This window comes from Pyxicephalus adspersus, chromosome Z, assembly GCF_032062135.1.
Source record: "Pyxicephalus adspersus chromosome Z, UCB_Pads_2.0, whole genome shotgun sequence".
Taxonomy (NCBI): Eukaryota; Metazoa; Chordata; class Amphibia; order Anura; family Pyxicephalidae; genus Pyxicephalus; species Pyxicephalus adspersus.
In genome coordinates this window covers 42334418-42353427 of record NC_092871.1, presented here as the reverse complement: position 1 = coordinate 42353427, position 19010 = coordinate 42334418, and the positions used below count along the sequence as shown (strand labels likewise).

The window sequence follows — 19010 nt, the reverse complement described above, 5'->3', positions numbered from 1 at the left end:
AAGAAGCACGCAGCATCGCGGGATCGGATGAGTATGATTTTTTTTTATTATATTTAACATGTATTCGGTGTATAAGACGCACCCACTTTCCCCCCCCAGTTTTGGGGAAGAAAAAGTGCGTCTTATACGCCGAAAAATACGGTACCTGTTCTGACTTACATACAAATTCAACTTAAGAACAAACTTACAGTCCCTATCTTATGTATGTAACCCGAGGACTACCTGTATAATTATGTCAGCTTCAAAATGCAACACATAAATACCCGTCTACACACATGTATTATTTGATACCTTTAAAATGGTAAACTTTAGAGGCCAGGCAACTAAGTTTCTTTCTATCCTTAGACTTTACTGTTTAGGCATATTGGCCATATGCCATAGTACTTGGAATATATCTTGGAGTTTATCAGAAACAAAGTCAAATAGCTTTTGTAAACACCATGCAATAATATTATTACATAGGAGGTATCTGTAACAACAGCAGAGTACTACAGTATATGATTTGCTTTGCAAATGACCCACCAGTATGGAAATGCAAAACATTTTTGCATAAAACCATAAAGTTCTGCGCGGATCTTAAGTTGTCTTTACTACCCAGGTGCTGAGTAGTGAGAATCAGGAGAAATTGCATTTCATGATCATTTGGGTAATAAGCAATGCAAATGTAGTCTGGTTAGGGACAACAACTCCTCCAAACTCACAACCAACCATCAAGGATAAACACAGCTCAAATCCAATTGTGTATCATAAATAACTATATGTAATCATTGTTACAAAAAGAGACTAAATCCAAGTAAAAGAGTTTTTTTCTATGAATTTCTTGCTCTACTACTAGGCAAAAACCTCCCCATTTGCTTACTGGTGAAGATTTCAAAGGATATGTTATCTTAGCACTACAGGTAATACCTACCAGGGATACTTACATGGGTATGGTAAAGTCATCATAGTGATAAAACCTTTCAATTAATAAAATAGTTAGAATACAAACCTTAAAGTCTTCATTAATGTCACTAAACGTCCAAAAATCATTAGGAATTCCCATGCGCATATATTCCATTTTAAGGTCAATTAACTTCCAATCCATAAGCCGCTCTTCATGATCAGACTTGGGATTGTAGGAAAACGCATACAGTTCTTCATATTTCACTGAGGAAACAGATAAATATCATTTGGCTACCAATTCCCACTTCTACTTTTTCAACAGAAGTACAGACTACTAAAATAGAATACTGTAGATGTAACAAAATGCTTACCATTGAATCACGCCTGTTTGCTGAGGCGTGAAGCACACAAGGTCATTTTATTGCACCCATTTCTCAAAGTCCAAATCAGAAAGCAATTTCATCACAGTTGCAATAAACAAGGCAGAGAAGCCGGCACATTACAAAATTGTTTATGAAATAATAATCGATAATGCCATAAAATAACTATTTCATTAAACATTTTAAGTGAAGAGTTTGTGAAAATGTTTATGCCCAGGCCACTTTTATCAGATCTGGTATCTATCATTTACTTTGACAACACCTCTATTGCCTATTCATCAATTTGACATTACACCAGATTTGATCTTACATTAGATTCTGACACCTAGAAATACACACACTATTTATCCTAGTGCTGCATGATTGTGTTCTGATGGTAAGGGGCTTTATATCACTGTCACAAATGTGCACATTCACCCTATGTATATACACAGAAGGAGCATTATGGGCTTCAGGCAATGTTTCCGAATGGTGCTTTTTGTTAAATGGCTAAAAGTTAGAAGTTATATTAAGGTAAACTAAGAAAACTTTCCTAATTTAGCACCAGTGCCCTGCTTGCTGAGTAGCACTAAAAGCTTAATTGACAGTTTCACTTGTGCCTAGAAATGTGTTTTAAATCAAGTAAATATTTGATAGTAATCATGTTCTACGCTTTAATCATTAAATATCTTACAAACCAAGTCAAGGAGTGGTCCTTGGAACAACAAAGATCTCTAAAGTGTGAGCTACAGCTTTTTCCAAAAAGCAAATGTAAACCACTTTGTTCACATAACCTTTAGGAAATTATGACTGATCTGTCATTAGGCTGAAGCAGGGTTGGTTTAGGTTGGCACTTTGCATTTCACTATGAAGAGATAGATTACGTAAACTACCATCTTGTAAAATATACAGCTTGCCAGGTTGGTGTTCTGATGCTCTGCCTTTAATACCTTCTAATTCACTGACCCAGAATAAAGATGGAGCGAGTATACAACTTGTCACACAGATATCTGCATGCTTGTGTGTTCTATGTAAACCAAAATAATCAGCTTTACATTTAGACAATTAGCATTTTTTACCAACAACTTTCATAATCTGCTAATATAAGTCTCTTTTTAGTGCCTTGTTGACGTGATGAATAAGAAACAGACAAGTATATCATCTAGAAAATTGAAGACAAAGAAAGCTGGGGTTTGAAGACAAACTGAATGTGAAGTATTTTATAGGTAGGTTATATTATCAATTATTTAACATACATATGATACAAAGAATAAAATCAATGTTGAAAACAATCATATAGTCTCGTCCCCTCAGCGAAGCTGAAAGGGGAGTGTTGTGGGACCAGCATTCTAGACATAATAAATCTTTGCTACTGCAGACATAGTTAATGGTATGCGTGTTGTCAGATTTTAGAGGTGGTGAAAATAAAAATTTTAATAGAGATAGATATAAAGCTATATCCGCCTGAGGTAATGTATCATTACCATAAACATCAATTATTAGGATAAACTCAATATTGTGGGCTCAGTATGGAGATATTATAATTAAATTTGTAGGCAAAAAACCTCAACTGTTTTTTTAGAAGAGCCCCCTCCTTAAGGGGCCAATTGATCCACAGTCACTTGACCACTACTGCACCATCTACTAACATTAAAGGCGCGTTTAAATGTGGTTGTTGCACACAGTGTCAATGGATACAAGAATCCTTATGCATGGTACTTCTGAATAGGGTCACACACCGACCAAACCACCACATTATTTGTACCACACAAGGAGTGATATATTTGATTTCGGGCAAATGTGGTGCATTTTACATGGGTAAACCTCAGAGACCACTCAAGAAGAGAATATACGAACACATCTACTCTATAACCTCAGGCAGGATCATTACGTTGGAACTCTCCATAAATTTGATCCCACAATTATATCTTTCATCGGTCTCCAATACGTTCCCACCAACCCCAGAGGGGGTAACAACGACATGAAATTATTGCAAACTGAACATTATACCATTATATATTAATGTTATTGTAACATTGTTCTTAATAAATTTACCTGCACCTTGAATCCAATATACTACTTGTATTATACTATATCATATGTATCTTGTTTTTCACAAGCCTATGTATTACTGAGACCTTGATTCCTTATTACCATTATTATACCATGTATTTATTATTATTATTGGTTATCCTTTTTGAACACACGGCACATCACTTTCTTGGTATATACCTAATTATAGATCCTTGTGCAAACCTATTGCGACGTCTCTATTTTTTAACATATTTCATACAAAAATACACTTAATTACTATCATTGTAATATTTTTATTGATTATTTACTGTCTTTTCACTTGCACATCATAATTTGGTGTTTACTATGATCATAGTACATCATACCTAATTTCATTATTCTAAAAAAAAAAAAAAAAAAACACTTTTATTTTTTCTTCTTTCAATTAGTTTACTTTTTATTCCTTTACTCATATTTTTCATCATTTCATTACTCATATTTTCCCTAAATCTCCTAATAAGATCACTGGAAAATATTAAATTGATATATATAGATTTTAATCATCTGCACCACCCCATGTAGCCATCAGTGTCACTTACTGTTACCTCCTTATACAGAAAGTCAAACAACTTACATCAAAGTTGCTTACTTGTAAGCATACCATATTTAAATAAAAAATATATTACCATTTCACCACCATATTTACATAGTCACCCCTTGAATCCCATCTCCTCTGTTATCCCCCATTTCCTTACTCTACATTAACCACATCCCTGTAACTTCCTTGAGCCGTGTCTTCTATACACTAAGGGCAGCTGTGAGGGCAGAACTAGCTTCCTTTCCCCTCACAATGCAGGCACGTGCTCCCTACACTAGTATGGACATCATATGGGGGTGGAGGTCTATCCATGCCGTTTACTGTGCATGCGCGACTTCCAGCACACAGTAAGTATTTCTGGATGCCATACACCTCCCAACCCCTTTTAAAGGGCCACACGTGCAGCATCACTTTTGCTGCATTTATGCTCTATTATAGCACCACCATCACGCGTTAGTTGTTTCATTACATAACAGCTATCTAAGGTAGGCACATCTCACCATTTATCAAGCCCAGCAACCTTTATTTTGAGTTTCCCATATGCTCACCTTTAATACGGAGTTTCTAATTTTGTTTATTCTTTCCTAAGCCTTCTAATAGAAGCATTCATATCTTGTTCATATCCAAATGACCTCAATCCTCTTCTCTTTTTTTCTCTGCACACCTCAAACTGTAAGTAAAGTTTCTTCTTTTATGAATGATGTACTATCACCATATTTTTGATGATTACTATAGGTACTTTTACCATACGTTTGACTATTACCTTATGCATACAAACCCGTGATGTCACTATGTGTCAATATTTGATATATCAAGGTATATTAGGCATGTACACTAAAGTGCTATTTGTTTGAAGTATTATGTTGTTATATTTATTATATTATCTCTATACTGAGCCCACAATATTGAGTTTATCATATCATAATAATTGATGATTATGTTGTATTTCTATCTCTGTTAATATTTTTATTTTCACTACCTCTAAAATCTGACAATATGCATACCATTAACTATGTCTGCAGTAGCAAATGTAATCATTATATAGATGTTTCCTCTGTATAATTGATAAATTATTTGTTGAGCATTTAGTATTTTTAAAACAAATTTTCAATACCAGCCAATAGCTCTATATGATAATACTGTATCTGCTGTGAAATACCAAGTCCATTAGTACCCTTAAAAAATTGACTATAACTTATTTACATACCCATTCTTATTTTGCCCGAAAAAACAACACCAGAAAAAAAAATTTGACTTTATTTTGCTAACTATTTCTAAGAATTTATTATGAATGCATATACAATTACGCCTTGCTGCTCACAAGTCCCCTGAAGAAGCCAATACAGGCGAAACACTTCGGGCCGACACACAATACTCCAGTTGACTGCAAAGTTTTCCTGTTCAGAGATTTATTATGTCTAGAACGCTGGTCCCAAAACAATCCCCTTTCAGCTTCGCTGAGGGGAGGAGACCATATGATTGTTTTCAACATTGATTTTATTCTTTGTATCATATGTATGTTATATGATTGATAATATAACCTACCTATAAAATACTTCACATTCAGTTTGTCTTCAAACCCCAGCTTTCTTTGTCTTCATTTTTCTAGATGATATACTTGTCTGTTTCTTATTCATCATGTCAACAAGGCACTAAAATAAGTCTTATATTGGCAGATTATGAAAGTTGTTGGTAAAGAATGCTAATTGTCTAAATGTAAAGCTGATTTTTTTGGTTTACTTAGAACAGCTTTCTTTGTCTTCATTTTTCTATATGTTACTCAGGGGTAGGCATACCATTTTAGTAGTTAACTAGTAGTTTCCACCCTACTCCTTTCTCCAAGTATATCATCTGACACATGCAAAATAACCAACATATCAAAACTTCTGTGGAGAAATCATATGGCAATAAAACTCAATTTACTCAAAGTTTAAAACAATTGTGTTTGCATACATATTTCTGTATTGGTGCTCATTGTTGGCAATAATTTCAATAGTTTGAATTCTTCATTAAAGAAGGCACTTATTTTTCTATGGGCTCTTTTTATAAAAGGCGAATCTGACATTTTCTCAAACATTCCCTCGAGGGAATGTTTCAGCAGCAGTAATTGATTCCCACCAGGGAATCATGTCAGATTTACAAAAAGAACTACTACCAAAGCTGTCAAAGTTTGTCAACTGTTTGCCAAAGAAATTTTTTTGCCACAACACTACGGTATTATCTGGAATTTGTAAGTTGAGATTGCTAGGTCTAAGGATCCAGAAAGTTTGGTTACTATTAGCTCATAATAAATTGAAAAGGTGGATGTAATAGATGTGACTGATAGTTAACAAATAGACAGGGCAGTTTGCATCATCCCGCAGGAATCAAATTGAAACATTTATTGTACATCTATCTGTTTTTTTAAGGAAGTTTGAACTTGATTTGCTGCTGAGGTAACATTTTGAAAGTGACAGCATATCATCACACATGCCTGTTACTTTGTTAACCCCCATGCCGTTCTAATTCTGTCTGTATTTTCATGCAAAAAGCAATACATTTAATTTTTACATTTTTACATTTAAAAGCAATACATATAAATTTATTATACATTGTAGGCCTATAACTCTTAATACGTAGGCATAACTCATGTGAAATACGTCCAATATTTATTAAATTTAATTAAATAAAAAATCTGTTAAAACAAGGGTGCATAAAAATACTAAAACCTGAAATATAACTTTACAGTACCATATATATTATATAAAGATTTCTTTGTATTGTATTCAATACAGTTATTTTGTATTTTGTTTCCCGCCACGCCTACCGCCCGCACCGACATCACCGGGAAACCCCGGAGAACATCTCTGCAGTCGTCGGCTGTAGATCGGAGGAAGAGGATGTGTCCTGAGGACCGGCAGGGACGAGCAGGATGCCAGGGATGCCAAAGGAACAAGGTAAGTGGTTTTTTTTAATGTTTTTGGCGACCCCGAGTGTGACTCGGAAGTATGGCTTTTAGCAAGTAAAATCTACCCCGAGTCACACTCTAGAATACCGCTAGGGAGGTCAAAGAATTCAAGAAATATTCATCCTCCAATTTCATCATTATAACAAGTGTTTGGTCAGCATAACCAGTGGTTTCAAAGATTTATCATTTCAATCTACCTGGTTGTGAGAGCTTGAGCAATGATGTGTAAACTTCATGACAATCCCGCTCGCGCAAGATGACGAAATGGGCCACTCGGAAATTTTTGCAATGAATTATTATTGGAAAACCAGTTGTGCTGAGCGACTGTTTCTCTACAGAGGCAATGTGGTGGTGAGCAATCTAAGAAATTTGGAAGAAAGTACAAGGCAAATAGTTAATTCCAGAAACAACCAATTTAAATAAAAATCTACAACACTAAACACTGACACAAGAGCCACATCCTATCAGAGCTGCTTGTACTACAAGAACCAGATACTGCCGGTAAGCATGGCACAAGTAGTACCCCTTTGATGGTGTTGAATGATTGCCTGTTTTGCATTATAATTAGATTCCAATTGTAAAGCTACTGCATTTAAAGAAATTATTTGGAATTTTCGGGTTTCTAAAGAGTTTGCTAAATCTATATTTTTAATCACATTGTGACAACAAATAAAAATATATATTTAAAAGAGCTACTGCAAACCTCTCCCAAAGCTTTCTTGATATGCATTCTGTATCCTTGATTTTCCTGATGTGCCTGGATACAAAGTGGCAAATTTGCCTGGTGTGCCTGAATGACTGGTAAACTTCAGTAATTTTGGGTAGTGTAAAATGTTACCCCAATACAATTTCTACTGGCCATAGGTAAAGAAATACAGGAAGTGAAAAGCTTTGATTCAAGCAGAGCCTAACACAAATCTGACATCCAGATAGATTAGGAAATTATATAAAATCAAGGCTGATGTAACTAAATCAAGGACATTTCAAAAGAAAGTATTACATACCCATGTTTCATTACGGATTCCGGTAGTAGGTTCAACATAAATAAGGTGAGTAGCAGTCAGATATAAGGTACCATTCGCAGGCCTCTTGTTGGTGTATCTGTCCAACAATTTAACATTCTCCACCTAGGATAAAGACATAGGAAACATACTAAAAGCAAGCACATTTTGCTGGATTAGAACATGAAAAAATGTAAAATTTATATTAGAATTCACTTTAGATCTGGGGGTACACCCCCGCATATACAAGCAAACAAAAGTTGTAGGTTAGCAAATCATAAACCTTTCTACTACCAACATGGCAAGGTATGTGGCAAGCACAGACAATAGCAGTGGCATCAAGGGAAACCTGGGTACCTTAATGGTAGGTTTAACAAAATTACTTGTTTTTTTCTCATGTATTAGGGGGGCATAGGGAGTCTTCACCTCTGGTATGTTCAAAAGTAAACTGAAGGGTGGGCAACAACACCAGCATGTCCAAGACAAAACAAAGTGACTGACTGCTGCATGAAGGAAAATATACCAGAATCTGGCATTAGGGACAGCTGCAGGTTCAAGCTGGTGGAACCTAAAACTAATGCTGATAAAATGATGTTTTGTCTCTTAGAATACCAGGAAAATACTGAGGTGTGCTGGTAGAAGTAGGTGCTTAACTTGCAGTGGCCTACAGTGTGCTTGCCAAAGTCCAATCCTTCTGTAAGTGGCAGTAAAACCTGAAGGCAAAGACTTCATGTGTCCCTTAATGGATGAGAAAGAAATAAGCTTTATTAAAGTACAAAACTAATTTGTATTTAAAAAGGTAACCCCTAAATGTCTTGCCTGCAAATCCCACTGTTCTATGAAGTATGAAGAATGCTAGTGCTGAGCTCCCTTTTGCTTTACCTTGTTATCATGCTGACTCAACAGATGTAATTCTTTGCAATGACAGAAATATTATGAGTTGATGCAGAAACCAAGAATGTACTCTCATGATGCCAACAATCCACACTTTTCTCAGGATCACCCAGAGGGGATTTTACCAGTTCTTGGATGTGGTTGCTGCTTTTGTTTTCTAATTTTCAGGAAGTAACACTTCTGAAATAACACTAAGTAAGGTAACTCCTTCCTTAACCCCCTAACCGCTAACCCCGTAATTTTTCGTCTTAAAAAAAAATGCTATTTGGGATAAGCCCGTATTTTTTTGTGTGTTTCAAACATTTTTTATATTCATTATTTTTACTAGAACCCTGTTCGAACATATTTCTGTAAGTTACAGGTCTACAATTTAAAAAACTATTCATAAAAACCTGTGACGCTTTTGGTACAGAAATCTAGACATCAGTGTAACGCTCAGGTGGTTAAGGTGACAACATTTAATCGCTGTACTGTATCTATGCAGCAGCACACTAGGGTGGAACTACAAAACACCTCCCTACTTTTTTTTCTCAAATACCTGTAAGGGGGGGTTTCAGAATATAAAGCTGATACGATTGTTGGGGAAGTTACAAAGAAACAAGTTATTATCCACAGGTGCCTGTATTTGCAGAATATGGAGTTAGCCTGGACAACAACCGCTATTTATCTCTACACATTTACAGAATTTGGATAGGCTTGGCGTAAACATGAGTTCAATGAAAACACATCATATTTGGTCATTGATTTATTTAGAAAATGCAGGTGTGTTCCCTACAGTACTGCATTCTACACATCATATCCTTTGTATATTACCGTGTTTCCCCGAAAATAAGACCTACCCCGAAAGTAAGCCCTAGCATGCTAATCATGCAAGGGTGAAATATAAGCCCTACCCCAAAAGTAAGCCCTATTGGCTTCTTCGGAGGGTGTGGTCACGTGGTACACGGAGGGATACCAAGAGGAAGGATGGAGCAGAGAGAGAGAGAGCAGGAGATTTCAAAAGCACTGGAGCAAGGGGTGAAGAAATAAGCAGGGTTAATTAACCTACAGTACTCTGGTGTGACACTAGCACTAAGAGGTTGGTGGATTCTCTTTTCAAAAGGTCCTTGCTGGTATTTCATTCATTAGCAGCAAGTCACGTGTTAATTGTCAGCACATTTTCTTGTTATGTTGCACTTTTTTGCTTATGAAGCTGTGTTTTTTTTTCATTACTCATTTATGTCAATTCTTATTCATGACTTCTTGTATATAACAGAAGAAATCTGTGATTTTGACAGGTCATGGGTAACACAGAGGTATCTTTCTATAGCATTGTAATATTGGTTACAGGTTTTGGTAAATACAGATTTTTGTACATGAATAAATATAGATTGTTTTGTGAAAAAAATAGGACATCCCCTGAAAATAAGCCCTAATGAGATTTTCAGAGGTAAAATGTCCTATTTTTGGGGAAACACGGTATTATGGAAAAATCGGTGCATTATAAAGTCACCATTACCACACAGAGACTGAACGGTTAATTAAGTTATCAGGTTCAGAAACTGTGCTGGAAATGACAGAGGGAAGCACAGATTTAAATACGATATTTCTTGCTATTGAGAAGCACAGACAAGTCCTACAAGAGGCAAAGGATAACCTGAGAATCCCTTTATATCAATAGGTCCATCAAAGTGACCATTGACAGCCCTGTGATTGGACAGCAGGATTTTTAGGGCTAAATCCTAGGAATAGAAGCTGACTGTTGTGATCAGCCCTGGTAGAGTTTAGGGATGTCACATACCCCCTGTCCCTAACACTTACATTACACCTTAACCCTATTATTTCTTAGCCAATAGCGCCAATCACTAATAAACCCAATTTCTTCAGACCAAATGTTCCCCTATTAATGATACCCTCTAACATACACAGCCTGTTAGTTCTTTCCCCCACACCCAATGAATTCTGCCCTCCCGCCACCTACACACCCCATAAATTTTGATCCCCCCCCCCCAATACTCCTGAACCGTATTCCTTCCCCATAACCTGTTGACCCCATTCCCTTCCCTCTCCTATGATCGCGATGATTCCTGACTCTCATTGGTGACCCCAATGTAACAAGGCACAGACACCCCTAGAAGCAATCACAATGCACACAGCGTATAAGTCATTGCTACTGTGCAGTCCGTGTCTTGCCCCGTGCAGTGGATGGTCGCACAGAGATAACCGATGAGGATAACACCGTCACACCAATGTCTACAGCTCACCTTTGGGGTAGAGATGTGCTCCATGGTTATCTACTACGATCAGCTCACCATCACCACCAGCCCGCCCTCCTCCTTCTTCTTCTTCTTCTTCCGGCCGGCCCACTCCAGTCAGCTGACCGCTGACGTCACAGCACGAGCAAGAGTCGCGATATCAAAGCGGCGTTGTGTGGGTTGAGGTGAGCGTTACGTGATAAGGGTGAATGTTCATTCGGTAGTAGCAGAATTGTGCTTGGCTTGGGCTGTGTGGAGAGGAGTGTAGAACATTGCTCATAACATGGCTATAGAGGGGTGAGGGTGTTGAAATATACAGGCATGTCAATATTCCAGTTGGAACTTAAATATAAAATCGCACAAGAGTTAAAAAAGAGCAGGAAGCACATACTCAAAGATAAAAGGCATGCATTTTGAAATATATTTCTCCTTGGTATTTATGAGTTCAGTCTGTATAGAGCTGCTGATAGGTGTTACTATTTCTGCCTGAACACTAGAGGGCAGCAGAGCTAAAATGTCAGCTTCTTGCCTATAGGAAAACTAAATGCTCCATGATTCCTTGGAATGTGTATCATGGATGGGGTGTTTACATTTGTAGTCTCAGCTCTCCATGGCACAATGGGGTAGCTACAAAGGAAGACATTTCCGGAGCATGAATTCACAGGCGTGAATGGGAAACTACCGTTTTCCAAGCTTGTGAGCAGGCAGATCTTTGCAGAATAGGGCAGATGATGCCCCGACCTACTCCTCTTATTGTCAGCCCTCTTCCAGCAGAAAAACTCTCATTTTGCCTATTACCTATCAGCCCAACGTGTCATTTACATGTCATTCTAGTGGTGTCATCACACAGACTAGGCTTACATTGTCAAGGATGAAGTGCCACTAAATATTGGAAGAATGCCCACTGCCACCACATTCTTGTCTAAGATCAAATAAAGTATCTGATACTTTTGGTTTCAGGTTAAGAATCCCAAGCATTCCTAGACCGGAGAGATACAAGTGTGAAAGATAAAGCTCTTTATAGTAAGCCAAGTAACACTATGCTTAGAATGTCATTATTTTGAAATATCATACATTTAGAGGACTAGTCTAGGAATAATAATCATTGGTACCTTTCAGATATTTCATAATAAATACCCTCTTCTGTAAATACAAATCTCTCTGGAGTGAAAATGTTTTTTTTTTAAACACAAGCATCCTAATCCTGGTGTGCCAGCATGAGAACAGTGCGTGAAGTTCGAGACAATTAAGACAAGTTGCAGGTTCCGGAGATGTAGATCCTCTGGAATGTGTAAAGGCTACAACAGATAATAAATGGATGGAGACACATCTGGATTGCAAGGTTCCGGGCTGTAAAATTCCTGCCAGTTGCAGATAGGATGTTGAATATAAAAAGCCGTACAGAGTATATTTAAGGCTAATATTAAACAATCGCTCCAAAGTCACAGCAATGTGCATGCACAGCAGGAGGGAGAGTAACAGCTTAGACAGATGGTAATATAGAACAATCAGTGCAGAGGTCTGCTGGAGAAATGTCACACCTGCTGCTGTCCATATAGTGAGAAAACAATCACAGCCAGTTGTCAGGGACAGAAGGAATAGCTATAGAGCAATCTGCCCAGATTCCATTTGCTGGGTTTGAAGAACCCAGCTTGAAATTCTGCAACCCCCAAATTAGCTATCAGTTTTTAAAGCCATTGAGGGACAAGTCGTGGTAATATTCTGGTTGTTAAGGGCTGTTAGGCAAACTACTGTCTAAAAATGCAATGGCTAGTTGGGCACTTTCATGGGGGACATAGAGCAATGCAAAGATACCAGACAGGGTCATTTTATCAAGCTTCAAGGGCAACAATAAATGTACACAAATCCTATCACATTATTGGGGGGTTGGCTTAAAGCGGACCTAAACTCAAAATGTTTACTATACATGAAGGCGTAGACAACCCTTTATATAAAGTAAACTTTGCATCTCAACTTTCAGCGATCAAGACAGAATGGGAACGCAGAGCCTTCCGGGACACATACGTCACCCATCCGGGGAGGCTCTGGCTGCTTCTTCTGTGCAGAAGTCTTTTTTTTCAAAGGGAGAGAGGCCGATGCTCATGCATGCGCAGTGAGATGGATCTGTGGGACTAAGTCTAAGACTAAGGTAAGTGTGAATTTTAAAAAAAATATTTTTAGTTCCACACTGGCAGCATGTTTTGGCGATGGAATTGATTTGTTTTCTTTTACAGTAGCAGCAAAAACCACACGTCCTGAGAAAGTGGACTTTGTCTACGAAACACATCCAGAGCTATATTGAAACTGGCCCACCAATTTATTTTAAATATTGATATGTATGTCTTCATACGAAACAAGAATAAATAGGATGGTTTTATATTGTTTTTACTGTAGTACTGTGCTTTAGGTTCCGCTTTTATCATATCATACAGTGCTGGCCTGTCAAATATTTCTGAACCAAAAAGCAGAAGCTACAATACTAACATACAATGCGTCTTGTTAGTTATAGGTAGTCATTAAATTTTGAACCTCATTAACACTGCAAAGGATACTTCAAGAGAAATACCACCCCTCATTACCATGGCACCCTAGGCCACGGCCTAGGTTGCCCTTATGAGAAATCCGACCCTGCTTCTGGGAGAAACTGTCTTAAAATATGCGTTAACACTGCAGGATTTGACTTATGGTATTGAAGAAACATTAACCCTATTAGGAAAGCGGTGACGATGGTGTATTAGAAATGTGTGACCATGTTCCCTCTTACACTCACCAGCTAGGGGTTTTGTTGGCAATCTAGTCTTGTAGTAAAAGTCTGAGAGCCCTGGAGTTTTTATCTTTAAAAAAAATGTATTGCCTGCCCCCATTATTCTATTGGTATGTATTGTCTCTCTGTATTGTGTTGTACTATACCTAAACACATTTGATATTGATTGTGTTATTATAAATATTTGATGCCTTTTTACTGTAATTGATTTACTGCAATATACAAACATTGTTGATTGCCTTTTTTTCTCATTGGATAACAATTTGGAAAGCTTTTTCACTCCTGTCCCATCATTGTTAATAACTTGTTAATAGAATAGTCCTTTGTGTGGTTTCCTATTTCTTGTACTATCAAGTCATTACTATAAGTAAAGGGTGAGCAGCCTGGTGATTTTTGCCAACACAACTGGGTGCACCTATTACAGAGGAGCCGGATTAGAGAGGGAAGTAAATTAGCAGCAGATGTTAAGTATAGCATCATAGAGTGACATATAAAAATAAAAGCCCTGCTATTTAAGCAATGGTGGGACCTTCTTTACAGTTTATCTAAAACAACTCAATTGCTATATTGACTATGAATGCGATAATTTTGACTTTGAATCCCATATTGCAGAACAGACCTAAAGTATGATACAAATAAAGCAGCCTTTCTTTATCTTTTTAACATTGGGGGACTCTTGCTATAATTACTATATCCACAGCCTACAGTACATTAGCATGGTGGTCACCGGAAAGAAAGTCTATTATATTGCTGGCCATTGGGACGAATGTCACCTTTACAGATCATTGGTGTCACTTAAACCGATGAGGCAGAAATTTCTCATTGCTGAAGGAATCCCTTACAATCACTGGAGGAACCCTGGTTGTGAAACACTGTTCTAAAGCAATGAAATTTGGGGGCAATAGGGCAAGTTGGAGCCTTTTGTTGGTGGCAATCTTGAAGATGTGGAATGGAAGGACAAGAACAGAAGATATCTCACCTAATATGCTGTATGGGAGGCAGCCTTTGGTCAGTAACTGTAAAAGACAATATTTCTGCATTTCACAGTTCCTGACCTGTTTTTAAGTATGTTTGTTTTTAAATTGCTCTGTGGTTTTAGATGGTTTTCTTGGGCACAAATTTCTACAGGACACGTCTAAACCAACTAAACCCACTGCAATATTCTCTGGGCTTAAATACATGCACACAAATATTTAGGCATTTTACACCAAGTCTATGAAGTAGACTGGCTGGGGTAGGGGTATATTAGAAAAGCTGAGAAAAGAGGAAGGTGAAAAAGTGGAGAAAAGAAGTTAACAATCTATAGACCAAGCATGTTAATGGACTCCTTAAGGGAGAGCCAGAACTAAAATGACAAATGTATGGGAGATCAGCATCAGAACACCACAAATGTAGTGAGCGCATTTTAGATTTGGTGTCTAACGGGAACTGCGCCACTCATTCCCAGATGACTACAAGAATTATCTTCGTATGTCAGATGTCTGTTTCCAGCAGTTAGTTTCTGCAGTTGGACCTTTTCTGCAGAAACAAGATACCTTCATGAGGAAGTCTATTACACCTGAGCAGAGGTTGATCGCCACCCTGAGATACCTTGCCACTGGGAGATCTCTCCAGGACATGAAGTTCTCTACTGGGATCTCAGAATGATTTTTGGTCAATCGGTTGTTCGTCGGTCATTCGTCGTTCATTTCCAACGATAATTATTGGACGTGTGTACGCAGCTTAAATGTGTATGATGCATTCACTATTTCAGACAGCAGATGGCGTAGGCATCCATTTAGATAGAATAGACCAGTGAAGGGGACACGTCTGAGAGCAGAAGCCAGTTTCAGGAATTCAGCACTGCCAGGACAAAGCAGGATTTAGTAGCTCCTTACAGCCTAATGCATACTGGTAAAATGTAGTCACTTTAATCCCAGACTCAAGCCAAACATTGACATCATCAATCAATCAATCAATCAAAAAAAACAACCCAATATAACATAAGCTTTGATAAAGAAATATACTGTAATTGGCTAAGCATCACAGTGATGTCATTACCAACATTTATTCTTATCGTAATGTTGCACCCAAAAAAGAAAAAAATGGAGAGATTGCATGCTTTTCAATTGCATGTATCTGTTAAGAATTCATGGTATTTGTGCATTGAAAGCAAGTAGCTTTCCATCTTTTTGCATATAATGCTTGACAAAGTGACCAATTATATAGTGGATACAAATATATGAGTTATCTGTTGATTTAAAGCCAATTTTACAAAATTTCAAAAAAATCCGGCATACTTCAGTTTTTTTTTAAAATAAAACTGCAAAGTTTATTAGCCTGTCTAAATCTGAAGCCTTGTACCTGATTAAAAGGTAGACTCCTACCCCTCAATTGTTAGTCAATATACACAGTGTCATTGGTGTAGCTTCATACCTTTGGGCCTCAATGTGGAGTTAAGACCTGGCACCTCATGTTCATTGCAAATCTGCACCACTAGTCCTCTAGCTACAGATCTAGGAGCCCTCTGCCATTTGGGACAAGCTCCTGCACATTAGGAGCCCCCTTTACATCAGAGTTTTACCTTTTTACACGAGATTCTCCCACTTTACATCCCCATGTCCTCAATTCACATCAAGAGTTCTCCTTACATCAGGAACCCCCCTCACATCAGAGTCCCCAGTTCACCTCAGAAATCCAACTTCATATCAGGAACCCCCATTTACATCCAACAATCATAGGAGCTCCTCAGATCTCTGTTAGTAGGAACCCTCTGCAGCTCACCCACAAGTTTAGCTTCAACAGCCACTTACTGTAAACAGAGCTGGTAGAAGAGATCATGTGCAACTGTCTTCCTGTCACAGATCCCTGCAGGTCCAGGGGATCTGTGCCTCCTTTAATGCCACCCACCCTTTCACTCCTCTGCTGCCAGCACCAGCTCTGCTAAGGCATCATCTCCGCAGCACACTTCCTGGTCCAGGTCATGTGACTCCCAGTCAGCTGCTCCACAAGAGTTTTTGTCCTCTGTGGTAGTTTTTTTGCAGATGTGCTCCCCCTGCTGGTGGAGATGTGAACACCACAAACCTCTAGTCTCCTGGACCCCCTCTGGTTGTAGGATAGGATGCAGCAGGTCACATGGCTCCATTCATCACAGGCCCTGCCCTTGTTGCCTGAACAAGGAGTTCCTTTGGCTCTGCTTCCAGGTTCCTGTTGTTTGTTTCTCCTGTTCTAGATTCATTGTGTACCGACCTTGTGTATCAGCTTGTTTTCTGACAACTCCTGTTTGCTGCCTGTCATGACCTTTTGCCTGTTTCCAGATAATCCTTTTTTGCTGCCCGCCCTGACCTTTGGCTTGTTTGACTACTCTTTTGGATTTCCCTCTGGCACTATGTTTTGTTTCCTGCTTGTTAGCAGTCACTTGCCTCTACGTGTCCGGGGGCCACAACCTGGCAGTTGCCCGCAGTGCAACACCCTCACCTTTAGAGGCTCTGGTGAAGACTGGGCAGCTGCTTAGCTTACTGTGCCCTGTGCATGTATCTACCTACTGAGCTGGTGACACAGAGGGTCCACTATCCTGCCTTGCAGCATGACACTTTCCTTGCTGGGCTCTTGACAGGTGGCATCACCTTTTGCAGAGCCATGGAAAGGAACCCAATGATAGAAGATGTCCTCTTCTGGCTCTTTGTATAACAGTGGGCCTCCAGGCAGTGGCCATGACCTTTGCAACCTCTGTTCCTACACCTTTAACTGTGCCAGTCGTTATGAGTTTGGTATTGCCTTCCAGACTGTTAGCTGTAGCAGAACATTCACAAAAAGTAGCATCAAGAAAGATACATTTTTTTTTTTAATTTAGAGTGATGGTAAAGGCAAAACATGTTGTTAAGTTTTGGATAGAGTCATGAAGTATAGAAAACAGTTTATAGATATCTTTGATGTCTTTGTCCCCCTAGGTAGATTTCCCTTCTCTTTCTGTATACTTCCTGTACAGAAACTCTGATTTCTTTGCAAACTTTAAGTTTCCCACAATGGAAGCTGTAGCAAGTTCACCTCATTTCTTGTCCGATGTACAGGCACGATCATATGGTCATATCCTTTCTAGGGGGCTCCTTTGTGGCCTACCCTTTTCATTACCAGATTTAAGGAGACTCTGCATCCAATGCAGGCTTTTTTTTCCATTCTTTCTTTCTTAAGGGATTTATACAAAAGGGGAAGGGGGAACAGGAAAATTATGAGCATAAAAAAATAAATGTTGATTTAACAAGAAAATACAAAAGTGCAAAACAAAATTTTTGAAATATTAAGCATAAAAAATAAAATATAGGATTAAACAAAAACAAAATACAGAGGTATACAAAAAGGGATAATCCAGACAATAACAAGGAGAGACTATAAAGATGATGTAATGTTACAAATCTATTGCAGCTCTAACCGAAATAATCAGGTCAACTGAGGGTAGGGAGAATGTAGGGATGCGGACTTATCTCTATGTGTACTGAAGTTAAGCTACGTACACACTTCCAATTATTATCGTTGGAAAACGAACGACGAACGTTCATGCACGATATATACGACCGATCGTATAGCACCGATCCTGCACATAGAGTTAACGACACGATCGTTCGTAGATATTGTACACACAATAGATACGATCGTTTGAGCGATAGAGGAACTATGTGCACGACAGGAAAGTGAACGGACGTTCGTTCATCACGCATGCTCTGAACATGGACGATCAACGAACGACCGTACACACGAACGATGTTCAACGATCGTCGTCCAATCCGATCCGTCGGTCCGGTCGTTCGTTTCCAGCGACTTTCCTCGTTCGTCGGCGTCGTTGGTTACTTTTTTACGAACGATTTTTTGCCCAATCGATCGTTCGTCGTTCGATTGGAACGATAAAAATTGGAAGTGTGTACGCACCTTTAGGGAAGTTTAACAACAGATTCAGGAAATTAGAGGAGATCTTATCAGACACTTAAGAACTAAAGGGCCTGAAAAAGGGTAGCAGATGTAGTAAACTGAGTCCAGGAAAACCAAGTATTGGCAACTTTCCCACCTGTTCCTCAGAAGGAGGATATAAGGTCCTCCATGCGATGAGTTTCATTGACCTGTTGCAACCAAAGGCATACCGTAGGTACGTGGTTCGGGTCTCCGCCGGTATACAGCAATATAAGATATGGCCGCTGCAATTAGGTGTCTAATTGCTAATAGCTAGTTGTGCTGCAGGAGGAAAAAAGCTGCGTCTTGTGGGATAGTTTGATCTGACATCTGTTGAATAATGGATCTTATTGTTGACCAAAAGTAACGTAAATGTGCAAATTCACAAAAAATAGATC

The 19010-nt window shown here is 38.5% G+C and overlaps 1 protein-coding gene and 1 long non-coding RNA gene across 4 annotated transcripts in view; one reads left to right on the top strand and one right to left on the bottom strand.

The window, feature by feature from the left end:
- Window positions 1-11047, bottom strand: part of LOC140344080 (phosphatidylinositol-3,5-bisphosphate 3-phosphatase MTMR8-like) — a 43486-nt gene extending 32439 nt beyond the window's left edge. For all 3 annotated transcript variants that reach the window (XM_072431000.1, XM_072431002.1, XM_072431001.1), the window contains exons 1-4: window positions 10938-11047; window positions 7804-7926; window positions 6997-7159; window positions 989-1146 (exon numbers count right to left, since the gene is read on the bottom strand). In XM_072431000.1, coding sequence (XP_072287101.1) covers window positions 989-1146; window positions 6997-7159; window positions 7804-7926; window positions 10938-10961 — 468 coding nt within the window. In that variant the 5' untranslated portion in view covers window positions 10962-11047. The remainder of the gene's footprint in view (window positions 1-988; window positions 1147-6996; window positions 7160-7803; window positions 7927-10937) is intronic.
- On the top strand, window positions 11001-13929 carry LOC140344081 (uncharacterized). The gene is made up of 3 exons (XR_011923482.1): window positions 11001-11113; window positions 12910-13077; window positions 13163-13929. It is a non-coding gene; the product is annotated as an uncharacterized lncRNA (long non-coding RNA).
- The last annotated feature ends 5081 nt before the right edge of the window (window positions 13930-19010 follow it).